This window comes from Thunnus maccoyii, chromosome 16, assembly GCF_910596095.1.
Source record: "Thunnus maccoyii chromosome 16, fThuMac1.1, whole genome shotgun sequence".
Taxonomy (NCBI): domain Eukaryota; kingdom Metazoa; phylum Chordata; class Actinopteri; order Scombriformes; family Scombridae; genus Thunnus; species Thunnus maccoyii.
Window position 1 is genome coordinate 21961685 of NC_056548.1, and position 19606 is coordinate 21981290.

At 42.0% G+C, this 19606-nt stretch overlaps 1 protein-coding gene across 10 annotated transcripts in view; it reads right to left on the reverse strand.

Moving 5' to 3' along the window:
• The window catches only part of kiaa1109 (KIAA1109 ortholog), a 66186-nt gene that overhangs the window by 38823 nt on the left and 7757 nt on the right, over positions 1-19606 (reverse strand). For all 10 annotated transcript variants that reach the window (XM_042436899.1, XM_042436905.1, XM_042436901.1 and 7 more), the window contains exons 9-39: positions 19105-19184; positions 18319-18469; positions 17947-18103; positions 17423-17501; positions 16130-16221; positions 15824-15941; positions 15562-15717; positions 14815-14912; positions 14392-14576; positions 12972-13078; positions 12589-12821; positions 12138-12356; positions 11565-11702; positions 10654-10830; positions 10223-10351; positions 9422-9541; positions 8972-9306; positions 7858-8108; positions 7494-7728; positions 6777-7268; positions 5267-5540; positions 4748-4885; positions 4551-4621; positions 4192-4365; positions 3398-3518; positions 3074-3223; positions 2314-2441; positions 1686-1888; positions 1098-1298; positions 721-932; positions 18-169 (exon numbers count right to left, since the gene is read on the reverse strand). In XM_042436899.1, coding sequence (XP_042292833.1) covers positions 18-169; positions 721-932; positions 1098-1298; positions 1686-1888; positions 2314-2441; positions 3074-3223; positions 3398-3518; positions 4192-4365; positions 4551-4621; positions 4748-4885; positions 5267-5540; positions 6777-7268; positions 7494-7728; positions 7858-8108; positions 8972-9306; positions 9422-9541; positions 10223-10351; positions 10654-10830; positions 11565-11702; positions 12138-12356; positions 12589-12821; positions 12972-13078; positions 14392-14576; positions 14815-14912; positions 15562-15717; positions 15824-15941; positions 16130-16221; positions 17423-17501; positions 17947-18103; positions 18319-18469; positions 19105-19184 — 5376 coding nt within the window. The remainder of the gene's footprint in view (positions 1-17; positions 170-720; positions 933-1097; positions 1299-1685; positions 1889-2313; positions 2442-3073; positions 3224-3397; positions 3519-4191; positions 4366-4550; positions 4622-4747; positions 4886-5266; positions 5541-6776; positions 7269-7493; positions 7729-7857; positions 8109-8971; positions 9307-9421; positions 9542-10222; positions 10352-10653; positions 10831-11564; positions 11703-12137; positions 12357-12588; positions 12822-12971; positions 13079-14391; positions 14577-14814; positions 14913-15561; positions 15718-15823; positions 15942-16129; positions 16222-17422; positions 17502-17946; positions 18104-18318; positions 18470-19104; positions 19185-19606) is intronic.

A 19606-nucleotide genomic window follows, 5' to 3' on the forward strand; every position in this document is an offset into this window, starting at 1 on the left:
TGTCAGTGCAGTCATACCTGGAGATGGCCTCCGAAGGTGAACGCACGTTGGTGGGAGCAGCAAAACTGAACCAGATCTCCCTGATGGTCAGTTTCATGCTGCTGGAGTCAGGTGGCGGAGGCATGAGGGGCAGATCTTTCTTCAGGTCATCTGACTCAACACCTTCATCCTACAGAGCAGAGGAGAACAGGATTTAACAGGTGGATGAGACTGACTGGTGCGAACGAATTCCATACTGCATGTTTGGTTTGGATTTAGTGCTGTCCTCTGTAACTGAAGCCGCACTGCGTCACTGATTATAGTCTATCTGAAGAACAACGCATGGTTGTGAGCATGACAGTTGCTCAAACCCAAATCAAAGAATGGCAATTGGATTGTGATATTTACAGTACATGTTTTCGAAGGAAAAACAAAGAAAGTGTAAAAGGAAATGTATGAATTATATTCTGTGATTTTAGGCTGAGACTGACAAACATTTTGCTCAATCAGAGCTCTACTACAAGCTTTGATTCTCTGTTAACAAGTGCTCTGCATTTTCTATGACATTTAGAAATTTGTTAGCACATACAATGACTAGATAGATAGATAAATGTGGAGATAAATTCCACAACAAACTAAAATTTGTATTTCAACCAAGTTTGGGCTCATGAAGTTTCAGGATTATGTTGTATTAAAACAGATTTAACACTGGTTGTGTCTGGGCGTTTCCCAGTATCTCACCTGGTCGTCTGAGTCTGAGTGCTCATTGACTTCAGAGGCAGGGCTGACAGTATCATGTGGCAGGTTGTCATCAGATACGTCAGTGCTGTAACCACTGCCTGTCTGGGAGCCTGTTGAACCATTGGACTTAGACATTCCGGTCTTCCCTCCAGTGTCTGAGCGACCCATCACACCGAATGCATTGTAAAGAATGGCTCCTGACTGACGACCCCCTGCAACACAAAGTGTTATATATTCAAATATAAGTTACACATACTCAGAAATCTGTCTACAATATATTCTACATCATTCTTAATGCGACTCATCTTTAAATGTTTCACATCTCTAGGTCTCATTGTAAGTGACGGCTCCTGCACGAAGAGTTTGGGATGATTTACCTTTGACCGTGAGGTTCTCGATGCCACATTCAAACATGATCCAGCCCCATTTCTCAAGAGATGTGGTGGAACGGCCCAGATCACCTGAGGTGGCCTGGGCATCCGTCTCATCTACCATTGAAAACTCCTCCATTTCCTCCAGACCGAAAAGCACTTTGGACTTCTCAAAAGGGATGGCTGTGATGGCACATGTGCCAATGTCTACAGGAAGAGAAGGAACAACAAAACTCTTGGCACTTAGAAGGACAATAAACCACCAGAATATGATTTGAATCATTATTACATATTTGTGACAAATAATACATGTTGTCGGAGGTTATAGATTTTTTTTTTCCTGGCATGGCAGGTTTGCCCAAAGCAAACAAAGAGCAAAGACAACAAAAAAATCTTGAAAAAGAACATTTTAAAATATCATTAAACCACACTAAATAAACAAAAATTCAAGGTGTTTTTCCCTGGAACTCTAGGTCTAGTTAGGACACTTTGCATATTGTGAAGAGACAAACACATGACATGTAAACCTCGCAGTGTCTGACTTCAAACATGGTCACAACAGCTCGATCAGGGCTGTCATTCTACAGAACCAACCTGTGGAGTCGAGGCCTCGGAGCTGGCTGTGGATACGGTGGACGTTGAGTCTAGCGGCGATCTCTTTGCCTTTCTCGATGCCGGCGTTGGAGCGCAGCGAGCCAGACGACTGAGGCTGCATCTTGGTGGCCGAGGCGTACTTCTCCAACATGACGGACGGTCGGCCGTGTTCTGTGGTGTTGGGAGTCTCTTCTACAATACCCCTGAGAAGAAAAAAAGAAAAAAAAACATGTATTTGTGTAGGTCTTTTGACACAAGTTATGTGGTAGTGACATTTATGTGCATGTCAGATGTTGTGGAGTCAGAAAAATAGCTGAATTAGTTGATTTTGTACTCTGAACACTCGCACTGAAAAAGTATGAGAATGAGCTTTTGGGAATTGAGAACTCATTTTGAATCAAAGAATAGAAATCAAATTGAATCATTCACAAGTTCTCGCAGATTCACAACCCCTCCTGGATCTGAAGCGGATGGCATTCTTAAAAAAATGACTTCCATACAATTTTACAATTTTAATTTACAGCAGGTGTGTAGTATAAATCCTGTGCACATATGTATACTCCAAAAAGCTTAGTCATTGTACACACACACACTCACTCTATTGTGACATGAGTAGTTGAGGCATTACCTGTTCATTCTGAACTGGGTGGCAATCCTGTCAAAGCACAGCGCCACAAGAGACACATGTGTGACACACTTACTGGAGCAGGACGGTGACCCCTCCTCTACAGAAGCCTGCAAGAGGCAAAGGTTCACCTGCGCGGAAAGAAAACAAAACAACAAGTAAACCAAACTGAACTGAATCCTACAATACTGAAAAATATTCTCTTCTAAAAAAACAAGTTTAAAAAAAATCTGTAACTAAGGTCATAAATTATAGTAATGCCGAATTGAACCTTCTTAAAAAACAATTATTGCTCCACAGGGATGAATACAATAATAAACAGATTAGTCACACTGTATGTGAGTACTTTTCCCAAATGTAAGATTGTTTTAGTCTTCTCTTTATGAAGATATACAGAGGGCAAAAGCAAAATCAATAATGCAATTGTTGCAAATGAAAGAAATGTATTACATATCCACTTAAACATTTTGCGTAACAGACTTTAACTTCTCTCCAGTGGAAGAGAAAGAAACATGATTGTGGTGATACAGGCTATTATAGGCTGCATTTCAAACCTACATTTGTGCACTTTACAAATAAAACAAAAATATATGGCTTAACTATCATTATTCTACATAAATGCTGAATGTACTGTATATTCATTAAATGTAAAGTGATCTACAGCAGTGCTCATGATTCTGTGCTTGCTCCTGAACCTCTCTTGGTCAGAGCACATTTTCAGGAACACTCTTGGTCTCTCATTATACGGGGTCATGGGTCTTACCTTGGGGATGGAGACGTTGGCTTGGAGGCCCTTGATTTTCACATTATCTGGTTTGACAGACAGGTCTGTCTGGCCATGGGAGATGTTGAGCGAGCCAGGGGTCGTGCCCTCTGTCTTGGACAGCTTGTGCTCCTGCTTGCCTGCTTGGCTCTGTGTAGATCCAGATTCATAACAGTGGGACATCAGTCGTTGGGCAGCAAAGCCAGTTTTAATTCACTTTTAAACTGGGTGGATTTTGTTAAATGACAACATTTTTAAACATTTAGAACAAAAACACTCACACATTAAACTCTATTGCTCTGTTCTGGGTGTTGTTTTACTTACAGACTCAGTGACTGTGGACTTGCTGATCTGATAGGCCTCATTGAGGACTTTCCCATGCAGGTCGTCCAGAATGGCAGCAGGATGACGAATACTGGCAAAGTGTACCATAGACTCAATGTACCTGAAACAGAGCAAATAAACAGACAGCTGTAATAAAATAAAACATTTCAGAGCAACATAAATGTTTTATTTAGTTGATATTTGTTTTTTTGTAAAACAGAGACGTCACAAACACAAACTGTTTTGTGAGCATCACATGAGCTGATTCAGAATGGCCTTTCCAAATATAATCAAATTTACTGTCAGTAGAGATGTTGGCCACTCCTCAACCTCCAAGCTACAGTTTATTAACTCCACACTGCACTAGCCAAAAGCTAAGTGCTTGTAAGAACATTGTTAACCTAGCATTGTTAGCCTATAGCAAACTAAAGTTTCATACTGGTAGAAAACCAAGAACGAGACCAGACTCTGAAATACTGTCAGCAGGATTTTTATATCCAATATGTGGTATGCATAGGGATTAAATTGGCTTAAGGTCAAATCTTAGCCTCGGGCTAAGAATAACCCTCAACTCAGAATGTGCTGTGTGAGAAAGAATTATGTCAGCTACTGTATTTCTTTTGTATTTTTAATCATGTTTTCCACACTGAGATTAAACATTTTGTTTTAAAAGAGACATAACCAACAAAGCAGCAAAGACAAATATTTATCTTTTAATAATATTTTAAAATCAGTAAATAGTTAGATTTTCAACCACAATCATAAAAAAACACAACATGAAGGTTGGTATCTACCTGTCCAGGGACTCAGCCACAAGGGGTGTGAGCACCACGTTGATGGCCCCCTTCACCTCCACAATGGCTGTTGTCCTGGTCTGAGCTAAGGGCTGCTCTAGAGTCCAGTCATCTGTTGTTGTGTCATCATCTGTGTTTTCCATGGCTCTCTTATCCAGGGGAGTATATGGTGTACTGGAGAGGAACATATGTACATCTCTTATTATGCATAACAATCAAATAATGTAACACAGGAGAGGTTGAATGTGGGCTGTTGAATATAATGACACGTAGAACTACAAAAAAATATATTTTTCTGAGCGGATGTGGTTTTATTGTAAATTTAAAAGCTGATATGGTCAACAATTTGGCTTAAATACCTGTTGTTCTCTCCCATCAGCTGAACTCCTCTATCCAGTAGTGAGCTGGCTGAGAGGCCCTGCTTTATCACCTGCAATGCAAAACCAAATCCTAAAACTAATACACTAGGAACTTCAGCCAAACACACAAATTAAAAGTAAAGTTTCTAATCACTTTAATACACTAAGACAAAGACTGTATGTCATGGGTAAAAGACCTTAAAGCTGGGAACGGAGAGCTGGTCAAAGGAGGCGGAGCTCTCTTCGCTTGTGGGTGTGTCTAGATCTAGGGGGCGGTGCAGAGAAGACTTGGAGGTCCTCTTATTGGTGGGCTGCTTGACAGACCAATTGGAAACCTGGCAGAGATGAGGTAAACAGACAAAATTAGACAAAAGAGTCAACACAATAAACATATAACATGTTAATTATATGTGGTGCTGCATAATTTATGTGTTTTATCATCACTTGTGCTTTGGATCCTGCGAATCAAACATTTTGAGATACAGGAAGTTGTTTTTAATCAGATGGGAAGCATAAAATGAAGCACTTGCTTTGCACGTGGAAGTACTTTTCACCATGATCCTCTTATCACAACACAGCAAGTGTATTTGCAGAGGAAAGGGGCAAAAGTGGTGGATTCTTGCATCAAAACAAATCATTTAAATAAAAATGAATTCAGCCCTCTCGCATGTGGGCTGAAGATTTGCACAGATGTGGACTGCCGTGACAGATGTTACCTGGTAGTGGGCCAGGTAGCTCTGGTAGCACGCCATGACGTGGGGCTGTCGGGTTACGGGGCCAGGTTCAGCCGTCTTCTCCGCCTCCACTGAGCTCTCTTCTTCCATAGCCAGGGCTGACACGAAGGAGGCCTGGGATGTGTGGCTGGGCAGGGGCTGGGGAGGCAGCGGGGGCAGTGTTGGGGGCATGGGCAGAGGACGTGGCTCGGTGATAAGCTCCCCGTTGAGGACATAGGTGAGAGGACCCTCAACACTGTGGTAGATGGAGCTTCGGCTGAGAGGAGGTCAAAACATTTACACATGAGCATCACATGAACAAGCCTCGGTGTGGTGTCAGCCAGTTATTGTTTTGGCGGCAAAAAGCCTCATGTTTTGTGACATCACTGGAAATAATGGTTTTTTTTTCTGTATATAGTTTTATGTTATTGAATTCAGCCATATGTTTGAACAGGCTTGTGCCAGAGGAAACTTTTCATGAGACTGAATTGATTATTTGTGTTCGTGTGGAGGCTGTATCAATCAAAAGGCGCGCTGAAATCAATGAGTGAACATTTTGGGTAATAGAAAAATGACAAGGTTGATGCCGAACAAGACTGCAATCCAATTTGCAAAACACACCAGCATTAAGTGGCTGCCCATGGATCAAACATCTCATTTGCTACAACCCCACTACATCACATCCATCCTTGCATGATCGAATCAAAGTAATAAATGGAAACTGCGATGTGTTTAGCTCAGGGGCGAGTTACACGATCAAATGCAACACTTGCTGGGTGTTAAACATAAAAGTGTCATTACACGGTTAATGAATGCCTGCGTATTGTGCCATCCAGATATTTTATAATCATTGCAGTTGTCGGTGTGAGTCATCAGAAATTATTTGATGCAGTCGTTTAATACCTGTTTTTCCATTCCAAGCGATGTTTCCCAAATATAGGCGACGTGTTAAAGACCTTGCTATGACAGTAATTCAGACCTTAAATTCTGTTTCAAAAGGAAGAAGGTCTCTATATTACCATGATACCGTGAAATAGCTCAAAGGCAAAAACAGATTTTATTACTCTAAATGTGGAATATTAACACTAAAATCCCAGCAATTGAAATTGCAGTGTAACAATCTGACAATCTGGAGACACTTAATGAAAAATCAAATGCTTGGACACATCACAATCATGAAATGTAACTCAAAGGGGCAAAATCCTTCTGAATGGCTGCTTTCACATTTTTAATAAGGGGTAAGACTTTAAGCCGTCTGGCAAGGTCAGGAGTTGCGAGATAGGTCATTAATTCATCTGCTCTTACAGATGAGAAATAAGAGACTCTTTGATGTTACTGTGAGCTGTCTAGAATCTATCATCACCTTGATCCTGTGCTTAACCTTGGACTTGATCGGACCATCCACTTATTCTTCTCTGAGTCCTTTAACTTTGAAAACTTTCGTGAGCTCCACTGAAGCTGAGCTCCATTAATAGACTCAATACTTCTAAAGTATGTTATCATCTAAGCTGACCTGTAGTTCTCCATGTGGTACGGGGGCTGCTGCGGCTGCTGCATCTGCTGCCTCCTCTTCTTCTTACGGCCAGGGTACGTCCCTGGACCCTCATCAGCACTGCTGATTGGCTCAAAGTCCTCGGCGGCGGAGAAGTAGGCTTCGCTGTCGGCCACAGACATGCTGGAGTCGGCGGAGCGGTACTGGTGGAAGGTGTTGGAGTCTGCTGAGGGTGTGAAGGGAAAGGAGCCGTAGCTCCTACGCTGACGCGGTGAGTCCAGGACGTTCTCATCGCTGCGGGAAACCTCGCTGCTGAACTGGACACCTCCGGACAGCACTGGGGGAGGCTTGTCGGTGAAGACGGCAGCTGAAAGGCTCTTGGTACTGCCCAACCGACCTGACTGTACAGAGGCCTGACGCTTGAGAGGAGAGCAGAGGGGGGAGCGCATTGAGGAGCGCTCCTGGGAGCTGTTGGGTGAGACGGGCGAGACCTCTGGGACCTCCCCTAGGGTGCTGTAACAGTAACAGGAGCAAACATAACACTTAGAAGACATTACAGACTGTATATGGACATTTAAATTAAATTATTATAATGAAAGAGTAACTACACCCAGGCTAGAAATCCTATTGTGTTTCCTTCATGCTGTCTGCTTATATTTATGTGTTCAGCATTTTTTCATGCTCAAACACACTACATATAACACTAAATTTAGTATTCAGCATTATTATGTTACTCACTCAGCAGGGCTTTTGCCGTTCACGGGGAACATGCGTTCCTCTGTGCTTGGTGAGGGAGTGTCCCTCTCTCCAGCCAGCAGGGGCAACGCAGCACTAGAGGAACTATTTTCTTCAGAGGAAGAGGCAGAGCTGTGGGAGCGTTGGGGCACCTGGAGACTGAGGTGACCACGCCTCTCAGGCACCTCAGGAGGCAGGCATGGCGAGTGTGTGTCCGTCTTCAGTCCTACAACCCTCCCTGACAAAACATTGATTTGGTTTAGTAAGTATTGATGCAGTATTGAATCTTACTCTCAAAGGTCCCCCTATGTGAAGACTAGTCTAAAAAAATATCAGGAAATGTAGAATATATCTTGCCAATCCATACCATCCACTTTGGGTGTCTCCTTGGTAATAATCCACTCCCCAGGCTGTAGCAAAGACTGGCCATAACCCATGTCCATCTCCGTGCTAGAAGAAGAAAATGCAGATGAGGAGGAGGGCGTCAACTCTTCCAGCTTGAAGAAGTCCAGACCCATGTTGGTACCACCAAAGAACCTGCAGCCTCCAAGGCAGCCACAGCGGTTCCTGCTGCGCTTGTTGCGAATGCCAGCCTCTTCAGGCCACAAGAACCAGAGTCTGAGGAGAAGAGGGAGACAAGGAGAGTGAAAAGTAGAGAAAGATGAAGGAAACAGCAAATTAAAACAGACAGGATTCTGGGTTTGTGGGAAGACAAAGAGAAGCTTTGTGGTCTCAATCAAAGTCTTTCCCAAAAAAATTCATGCAGAAGGTAAAATTTCCCTTTCCAGCAGCTGATATTCCTTTGGTACCTTTATTTTGTACTGTTTGGTTTTAAGACACACACTCCTACAATGTGCATACATAGATAATACATACTTGTAATACAGATAATACATACCACATCTCACAACCCAAATAGTAGTATCTTTGGTATATTTGTTTACAATAATAACTGATGATATATCAAACTCCAATGAATATTTGTACTGATAATGATGCCTTGTACACCTTTTATAAGATTTTGAAGTGTGTTGAATTTATTGTCACAGCAAGTGATCAATCTCCTGGTTGATTATCAAATATCATAAGCTGGATCCATGTATAAGACATGATGACTCAATGAAAGCTGGACTCTTGTTTTAATATACTGTATCTACGTCATCATGATTGGTATCAGTGACTCATTATACAGAAGTGTGCTACAGCGACTGAGTTTCAGCACTGACATTTCTGTAAAAGATGCTTTAACATTACCAGTGTCCCTTCAGTAAACTAAAGGGTGCTACTACCTGTAAGCAAATTCACATATAGAAAAAAAAAAAGAACAATAGTGACCAATGATCTAAACAAATAATGCCACAATGCTGAAAAGCTGCTGTGGGCTAGCTGAAGAACAACTGTAGACACCTTTATCCCACCCACAAAAAATGTGACAAGTGCACAGAGAAGCAAATAAGAGATGACAGTTTGTGCTTTTCTACCTTTTGGTCTGAGCATCATGTAGTTCCAGAAAATGCCTCTGGACTTCACATTTGGCGGGGTGGTCAGCAGCAAGGGCAATATCTGCTGTGATGAGGTTCAGGTTGACTGAACCTGCCTCTAGCCAGACAGAGCGTCGTAGCAAAGGGGGCTGACCGAGACCTAACGGCTGACCGGGACCTTGACCTTGTCCAGCCGGCTGCAGCCTGGTCGCCTCACTGTGCTGCTGCTGTTGTTCAATGTACTGCCGGATGTTTACATCCTGCACCACAGCGCTGATGCCCTCTCCCACTGCCTGGTTATGCAGGTTGCAGTTAGCCACACGAATGATACCCGTCTGGGGAGGAACAAATTTAATAAAACACATTTACACATTAAAAAAATCTAAGAGCATAGTCCACTTTTTCCCACTATATTTAAAATAAAATAAAAACATAGTTGGTGTTAATAACCTTGATGTTAGCAGCACAGCCATGCTCAACAACGAAGAGGTCCACTCCGTCCATAGCCAGTCGGGTCATGGTGTACTTCAGCTCCTCTGATGTGCGACAGTGACCTGGCAGGCAGCTCAGCTAAAAGACAACCAGAAACTTTTCAATGGTTCTGAGACAGGCAATCTCCTATTTCTCCTGTAGCCATAACTGCTAGTTGTCAGAAACTAATGAGGGCTCTCAGGCAGTTTTTAAAAATATCCTTGTTAGTATTCGCACACAAACAAGACTTTTTGCGAAATAGACTTGTTTTCTTTCAACACGGTTTCATACGTCAACATGGTGTTGTGTATGTATGCTATGTATGGCTCCTGTGAGTTGATCAATAGGTTTGTGTTGTTCAGTTTCTCCAACTATGTGAAACAAAGTGTGCTTTCTGAATCATGCATCATTAGAGAGACACGGTCTGCAGTGGCCTCCGTTTATTATCTCATCATGTTCACATTTCCTTTCACATTGAGCAGGTCTGACCAACATTTAAATCTTATGAAAACGCGCCTTCAGCCATAACGAGCTAATTCAGTATCTTCAGCCGTAACGAGCTAATTCAGTATCCTCAGCCATAACAAGCTAATTCAGTAGCTTCAGCTTTAACAAGCTAAATCAGTAGTTTTAGCTATAATGAGTTAAATCAGTAGCTTCCGGTGTGAGATGCAGACACACATAACTGCTAATAAGTTCAAAACAAGACCAGACAGCTACAGCATCAGAAATGAGGCACAGACCTTGTGCAGTAATTCATGGTATACTGCCTGTTTGTACCTTGGCATCACAGATGCGACGGTCCACACCATGTTGGCAGATGACAGAGGGCTTGGGTTGTTCTAGTTGGAACTCGCGGGACACCACGTGGAAAAGATAAGTCTCACCCCACTCTATCATACTGGCCACCTAATAATCACACACACACACACACACACAAAAACTTTAACATCAATAAATGTTTACTGTAAGAGCAAATGCATTATGAATTCACAAAGGTGATGTTTATTTAGAAAACACATTCTGTCAAGTGCTTTAAAACACAACTGTACAAACACACTCTCCCACACAGCTGACCTAAAGATCCATGACATAATCATAATCTACATGAGTCTGTATTTAAACTGCACACATTATATCCCCTCCAGATTCCACATCACCGTTTGACATTAACCAATAACACACATACACACACACACACACACACGCACCTGTGGAACAGTAACCCTGCCGGTGAGCCCCCCAGCCTGCATGTCAATGAGCCAGGCGTACTCCAGCGTGTCACTGCCCAGTGGGAGGCCCTGAGCAGAGAACATGGCATGTGCCCTCATCTGCAGGCCTGACAGACTCAGGTGGCCGTCCCTCAACACCCCGTCCGCTGTGGGACGCTGTTGACAAAAGAACAGATTCTCACACACTCATTTTTAAACTTGCATCACTGCCTCGGGAGGTTAAACCCACAGAAATTGAATTGACATGAAGGAAACGAGGTGTGTTGCTAATAGCAATCTTTAGCTAAAGTGAAATCCATGGCTGTTTTCCACAATCTCTTTGCACCTGCTAGAAAGAGGAGAGAGAGAGAGAGAGGGCTACACGTTCTGCATCAGGGAATAGGAAAATATATTCACTCTAAACAGCAAATAGGCTCCGACTCATGGCTAAAGCTTATAAATTCTTTGCGGTTATACAATATGCTTGAGCTTATGCAAACATGTGGCAGGTACTGCCAACCTGTTTCACATTAGGTAACACTAACCGCAGGCTTTATTGTTTTCTAAGGACTGAGTCACTCTTTCAGTGACCAGATTAAAGTGTAGTTGTTTGTGTATTAATTATTTAGTCCTTCCACACGTGAGGCTTGACACACACAGTTAAAGTCTGTATTACTGTGCTGTATAACACTGTCTTGCTTAGGCTTTTAAGTGATTAATACAGAGGCCAACACGGTCCTGTAGCCACAGGGATAATCGTGTTATTTTTTTGTGCTTCTGTATTCCTGTTGCAAAGCCGAGACACAAATTGATTTTGAACGTGCTTTTATACAAATGAAATCTACTGCTTTGTAGATGTCTGCCCTGCACGGAGCCAAATGGAGCAGCGACAGGTATGATGTGTTTCTGACCTGGTAGTTGTCACTGATGAAGATGTGAACTGGAGACAGGAGCAGCTGAAGCATCGTCTCCTTATAACCCTTTTTCATCTCAAAACACAGCCGCTCCAAGAAGCCTGATGGACCTTCGGGACCCTCGCTGCTGCAGTGCTGGAGGCAAGCGAGAAAATAAGCAAAGACATAGATGCATGCGTATACAGATCGAGTCAAAACATAAGGCTGGCAGGTTTGGATTAAAAAACAAGTCTTTGCAAACACAGGAGACAAAGGTTTAATGAAATGGAAACACTTTACGAGAATGTTCTCCGTTCATACTGCAGATGCATTATTCATTGTCTTTCCTTCATTTTTTATAAATATGCATACAGTATCATGATATTTTCTATCTATTTGTAGACTGCATGTCTTGCAGCATACTCAAGTGAACATTTTCATCACTTATATTTCACACTGTAGTGATAGAGTAGTTCCATTATCTTTAAATCGTACCCAATTTGCTACACTTCTACACTTATCTTTCTCTCGCTCTCTCTTTAAAAAAAAAACAAACCATTAAACAGAACTATTGGCAGTCATCAGTCTTACCATTGGCAGTCGGCCGTGGACTTTGTAGAGGTTGATGTGCACAGTGATGTCCCAGGGCCGCAGGTCAAGGGGATGGATGTCTGAGGTTCCCTTCTGTTCGCTGTCCTCCATGCCCAGAGGAGACCAACCCAGACCCGAGGAGGTAGAAGTGGACAACACAGGGCTGGTCACTGCCTCCTCAAAGTCTGTGTACATGTCGTCCTCACCGAAATAGTTTTCCTAAGGAAAAGGTAGAAGGGGAGATTAGGAGGATGTTTAATGGATTATGAACTTATTACACCTGGGCTTTCCTGGTGCTTACGTTATCCAAAATCTAATCTTTATGATTAAACTGGATCACTAACTACATTGAGTGAAAACCATGAGAGCAATAAATCTAACCAAAGATGTCACCAAAGTCAAGAAAATTAAGAATTTTACTATTATTAAGCTTATTCAAAGATTTCTGTACCTTGATGGAGATCAGTGCTCGGAGCAGAGGCCCGTAGAGGATGATTTGAGAATCTGGGGACATTTCCATTTCCACATGAAGTCTGTCGGGGGGCAGCTCTGACGGGTCAGTGGGCACCCGACTGTGTGTAGCTGAAGTAGACGTGGAAGTGTAGCGTGGCGGGGCGTTGTGGGGTACTGAGGTGTGCTCTGGGGGCCGCAGAGCTGACAGCATGGACTCCTCCATCTCAGACACTGGTGAACAAGTCGGACAAGATTAAGGTGAGAGACATGTCTTTTAAAGCAAAGATTTCAAAGACCGTCAAAATTCCTAACGTAGTCCGCAGTCTTATGGTTGGCTTTAGAAGGAACAACTGAGAATTGGTAGTAAGACGGAGAGCTTACATGACTGTTTGAGTTGCTCATCAGCCTTCTGGGGATAAATGGGGTGCCAGGTGTAGTCGATGATGAGCAAGAAGTTGGGTACACTCCAGCAATCTACCCAGCCAGCTCTGATGTAAGGAAAGAAAAATGTATACTCAGAACACAGTCATAATGCTGAGTTTATCATCATTTCAAGTGGATTTTCCAGTTCATCATTTGCTTTACGAACCGTACAACTCGAGGACATACAGTACAGGCTAAAGGCTGCAAATGGGTCACGCCTGATTTCTCTGCAGCATAGAGTGCACCAGTCCAGACAGAATTCGATCGTAACCTCCCAGGGGGTAAGCGGGTGTCTCACAGCGCTACATCAGTAAAGTCTGGCTCAGGGCTATACATAATAAATGATCTGCATGTTAAGTTATCATGTACAGATTGCAAAATGCATGCGCTACCCAACCGCAGCGTCTCTTTTAACCTTCGCTGATCTTTAAGTGGAGAAGAACTGTAGGTTTTAAAGAGTCTAAATCAAGATATACTGGTATGACAACACTGCTGATAGCGCTAAGACAAGGCAGAGTTTATACATCTTATCTCTATCGCCGAGATAGTGATATAAAGTTAGTTCATTTTTCACTCAACTAAGGATGCTAAACAGAACTGACCAAAATTTAAACTGTCAAAATAGCTCTTAGTATATGGTTGGACCAGCCAGATACATGAGTCGCATGTTTTACCTGCAAGACTCAAGAGATGTTTTAATGCTGTCATTCATCATTTGTGATGTGACAATGTCAGAGAAATAAAAAGCTTGTGTCCTGGTATTAGTTCAGTTATTAAATCCAAACACACCCCGGAGCGTCTCTCCTGCTGGCTGCTGACAGCACTGTCAGCCGGAGAGTCGATCACTCTGGTTGGCAGAGAAGGAGACGGTAGAGACGCTGGAACGTGTCTGTTTAAACGGGAGTTGAGCCGACATCTCTACATTTAACACCGGAGCTGAGAGCGTCAGAGCTCAGAGAAGGAAACACAGTCACTCTGCGTCACGCTGCTGTCGTCCGCTTCCATCGTCTCGCACTGATTCATTTTGAAAGAGCAACGGCCCATGAGGAAACTCCAACACTGGACCGGCCGACCAATGGTGACACTTCATCACTCACTCGCTCATGGACAACTGTGGTTATAGTGCTGGTCTGTGGCTTGTCCAGTCAAAAAGGGATATTACATTTTATACAAAACCAACAGAGGCAGCCAAAGCATAAAAAGTTAAGGTTAGTGGTACATTTACTTGAAATTACCACCCACTACCTTTGCAATGTTTCTCTTCTTCCTTTGCATAGATGTGAGTCAATGTTACGGTGATGAGTCATCAGCCCTGCTCTTTGCGAACACTCACTTTTTGCCCACAACTAGAGAGAAACTATTCCCAGGTTTAACTCACTCTGCGTGGGTGATGTTCCTCCACCGGGACTTGGCAGGTTTGGGAGGGGGAGCACCTTGACTCTCTCCTGGCATGAACATATCTGGGGGCAGCTTGACGTTCTGGTAGTCTTTGGCGAGGGTGAGGAGGGGGTAGCGACTCGGGTGGCACTCTGGAAGGGACAGTCGCATGTCTGTATCCTCCGCCTGAGGAGGTCAAACGCACATACACAAACGCACCCACGTACACAAAGTTAGTGTCAAAGTATTCACATCTGTGGGCGAAGAGCGAAAGCATCTGAATAAAAATGAAATGAAAACATACAGTATGTGCAGTCGTACTGCTGTGAAACAGGAAAAAATCATTACAAGTAAACTCAAAAACCAGACGTTTAATTGACTTTTAGTTTTGGAACAAATCATATTCACTTAACGCATGACTAACCTTCAAGCTGAAGCGGGTATTGCAGGTGGTTGGAACAAACTCGTTGAAAGGCAAAGTGAAGTCTATATTCAGCGTCTCGCCGCATGCTGCCAGGTACACTATATAAGATCAATAATGCAATTGATTAGTCTGCACCATTTTGGGATGGGAGTATATACTGTACAATATGTCATGACTTAATAGAGTCAAAGCATCCTGTCATGTACATTAGTCAGTGTTATAGAGGCATTAAGTTATCGATTACTGTCATGGCTGAATTATTTCCCCTCCATTATTTGCAGCAGTGCTAATGCTAATGCTAAAGACATATACAGAGGTGAGTCTATTTGTTACATAGCAAAACTATAAAACTACTGTATCATCCAATTGTATTGTTTTCTAGGATTTTATATTGCAATTTGTGCTTTACTTCAAAATATGTTTAAAAAAAGTCATTCATCTCTAAGTAAATGGCTTGTTAGATGAAATGACTGTAAATGTAATTTCAGTGCAGAATTATGGGTTGTCATCATGTTAAAGACAGAATAATTATAGAAATTTTCTTTTTTCTTCTTGTTCTTTTCTTTACTGTCACACATAGATATGTGTACATGTCTATATCTCTACACAGAGAGCCTTGCATGCAGAAAATAAATAAGCTGACTTCTACTACTCTTATAAGACACATTCTGTAACTGAACACCCATTTTAATATGTTTAGTATAGTATAGTTATCTGCATCTAGAAGAGCATCTTCATCTTCCTCACCATTCTCCTGCTGTTTGGTGGAACAATCAATCCAGTTGTGCTGGTTTGCCGCCCAGATCATCTCAAACTGGTGGAAAAGGATCTTGAACTTCCAGGAATAGGGAACAAAGGAGTAGATGTCTGGGGCACTGTCACTCGCCCAGTCCTGGATCAAATCTATAAAGATGGACGGGACAGTGATGAGGTGGGGAAAAAAACAGTGTTTCACCTTCCGATCTCAGATGACTGCGCTCAGATTGTGTTTGTTTGTTGGGAGACTCACCGGTGAAGAAGTTTTTCTGGGCGTAGATGAAGTGATAGGTGGCCTTGTACACCTCAATCTCACACTGCCACGACTGAGGCATGTTCCACACCCGAGGGTAGCTGGCTATCACGTGGAACTGAAATGAAGGCAGAGGCAGAACAAGTTTTCACTAAACGGCAGAGCACTTACTATGTATATGCCCGTTTGACATTGCATTTGTATCTCTCTCCCTTGCATCTTAAGTCAGCTAAGAAGTGACCATTTTCCAAATTTATCTCCAAAACTTCAACAGAGGAGCTTCTTGTATAATTGCCTGCTACTTACAGCTAACATCTCAGCCTCCAGAAGAGTCCTGTACTGCATGCTGCTGGTGGTGTCAACGTGAAGCAGCTGACCTTTGATGGTGGGAGAGTAGCCTGAGGGCAGAAGAAGGAAGCGGAAAAGCAGGGCCATCAATTCTCAAAACACAAAGCTACAGCAAAGTCCTCGCAACTAATCCCATTTACCAGCAAAACTTGAAAATCTACTTATGTTAACTAAATTCACGGGGACAGAGGACAGCATTGACTGATGACTTATCTGCTCAGTGTGATAAATGATTACATGTCTCACAAACTATCAGTGTTGAGATTGTAACATTTGCCTGAGGTTACTGGTTTTATTCTGAACATGGCTTCTAAATATTTATGATACTTGATCTTTAGTCTAGTCTTTATTATAAGAGTGGAAAACTTGATTCTTACGTAAAAGCTCACTTTAAGTCTAGATGAAACTGCATTTTGAGAGTATCTAACTTCCGCATCGTGATGTATTTCAAGTGAAACAGGACAGACAGGTAGGACATAACGCTGGGAGGAATTTGATGTGAACGTTCATAATCATCATAGTGAATCTTATCTCTGTGCCGCTAAAAGTTGAAGACTGATTGGTTGACATTGGTTGGTTCAAGCCTACATAAGCACACGTCATATTTTGTTTTACAGGGAGGAAAACATGATTGGATTTTGATATAAGAATACAAAGTAGTTGGTTTTTGTACTCTTTTTGGCATATATTGTTAAATATGTGCACAATATGACTGAGAATGTGAAATTTAAAAAAAGCAAATAGCAAAAGTTCTTATTAGCAAAGACTAAACAAACTTTAGTAAACTTAAGTAATTTTAGAGTACTGTCATGGTAACATTAATTTCACATGATTATACAACGATTTCCATAATAGTATGTTTACATTTTTGACAACCAGGTTAACGTTTGCTGTGACCTCAAAAGATCTTTGTTATGGGCCTAAATAATAAACAATTCATGAAACAGCAGAATTTGATTAAATTCCACTTATAAAGAAGCCACTGAACTTCCTAAATTTACATGTCAAATACAGTAAATAAAGATGCTAATTTGCTATGATTAGCTTTAAGAATCTCTGTCTTCTTCCTGACTTTTGGGAAAGTTCAGTAATTAGTCAGTGCATCAGATTAATACCAAATGAAAGAGAAAACTAACAGAGTTGACATGTGTTTCTATATGAAGAAGACTGGTCCACAAGCGCAGATGACCCATGAGTGGGACACCTGCTGCAACAGATCTGAGTGCTGACGTTTTAATTCACTGGTCTTACCGTTCTCTCCTACAGTCATGGGGATGTTGACTTCCAGGTAAGAACCGGCACCTACATTCACATGGATGGCATTGGTTTCCTATTAATGGGGATGAAGACAGCAGAAGGGGAGAGAGCAAACAGAAAAATCATGTATGCTGTCAAATTATTAGAGTGAGTGCCTTACTGTCTTAAAAACAGAAGATAGTCATCTAATCTAAAAAATGTGTTCAAAAGAGGTCATAAAATGTTAATCTTTCCTGACTCAAGCCATTTTATGTTTTTATTCAACATGCATTTATGTTGTTATTTAGTATGCACTTCACATACTTAGCTTTGCGAAAAAAATCCCTGCACTGCTTCAGCATGAAAATTTTAAAAAGCATAAAACATGAACCAATATCAATAGCTAAAAACACAGGGAGGAATAAAGACAAAGACAAGGGAAGCAGCAGGGGGACGAAGATAGATCAAAGGGTTTGGCAAGAAAGGAAGAAAAAAAAAAAAGAGAGAAGAAAGCACACGAGAGCGAGCGCTAGAGTCACCCTGTTTTTGGTGAAAAGCAGATCGATGGTGGCATCAGCGATGATGTTCATGCGGAGCTCAAAGGCCTGGATCTGCCTGGGTTTTCCTGGCTCAGCCATCTCGGTCACTTTCATGGCCTGGTAGTCAGCCGGCAGGAAGAACTTCCACAGACAATCCCTGTGAAAAGTGAGCGCTCGTGTAAATGCAAGACCACATCTGTAAAGCCCAAATCTAGAGCCTTAACAGTTTGATCTGTTAGACACAGTAGTTAGAAAACTTTATGCTTAAATCTCACTTCACCTGAATATTAGGGCCAGGTTTTAACAACAGAGCTTGTCTTTTCATGGTAATTAAGTAGAGAGTTTGTGTATTTATACATTCTGTTTACTCACCTCTGACGATCTGCCCAGGGGCCGTAGTTGAAGTCAGTTCCCTTTCCACAGACTATGTCCAGACCCCAACATGGAGGCAAGTCCTGCAGCTTATCGCCCTCACTGCATGTCTCTGCCTCCTCTCCACTCTCTTGCTCAACTGGGACCAGACCTACACACACGCACACACACACAAAGATTTCAAGCCCTAGAGCATTCTGACAATAAATATTGAACAAAAATACAAATGTAAGCAAAGCCTTGAAAACAATCTTGAAACCAAAGAACCCTTTACTTTTAATGGCTTACTTGCTGACATACTGCACATTTACTCTTAAGTCCTTTATAATTAGCCAGTCACTATCGATCAGTCGTTCAAAGGCAAAACACAGTGTGTCCAATAAGGTTAAACAATTCTGTGAGTGTTATTACAGAGAAAAGACAATGGATTTGGGCTTTTTTTTTTTTTTTAGAATGTGTGAATATTATTATTTATTGTATTTATTGAGACCTTGTACAGTGTTAAACATAAATGTTACAATTTGATGTACTGTACCAGAGTTAGCTTATTGCTAATTTTCATGTGCAGTACCTTCTGCAGGTCACAATTAAAACATATAACAGCACAATAACAAACAGTACAAAGCAAAAAAACACACAGGACACATAATACAAAACACAAAGCTACACACAATAGCACATCACAATGTCAACTACAAATTAATAATGTAAGCTTGTCAAATTAAAAGCAAGATTATTTGCGTTGTATGTGTGTGTGTGTGTGTGTGTGTGTGTGTGCGTGCATACCGGGCTCATCTTGGTAATAGTAGATGTCTACATCGTTGGACTGCATGACCACAAAGCCTTCACCCATCAGTCTGGGGGGCCTAGAAAAGAAATCCACAAGGGTACAGAGAAAACCCAGTTTTCATTAAAGAACCAGTGTGTAGGATTTAGTGACATCTAGTGGTGAGGTTGTAGATTACAACCAACTGAATGCCCCTCCCCTCACCCTCCCTTTACAAGCATGAGAACCTACGGACCTACGGTGGTCACAAAACTCGCAAAAAACGCGAAAGCCCCTCTCTGGAGACAGTGTTTGGTTTGTCCATTCTGGGCTACTGTAGAAACGTAGCGGTGCAACATGGCGGGCTCAGTGGAGGAGGACTCACTCCCTATGTAGATATAAAGGGCTTGTTCTAAGCTAACGAAAACACAATGATTTTTCTTTTCAGGTGATTATACACTAATCAAAACATACTTATGAATATTATATTGCATTTCTGCCAAGTCTGTTCCACTAGATACC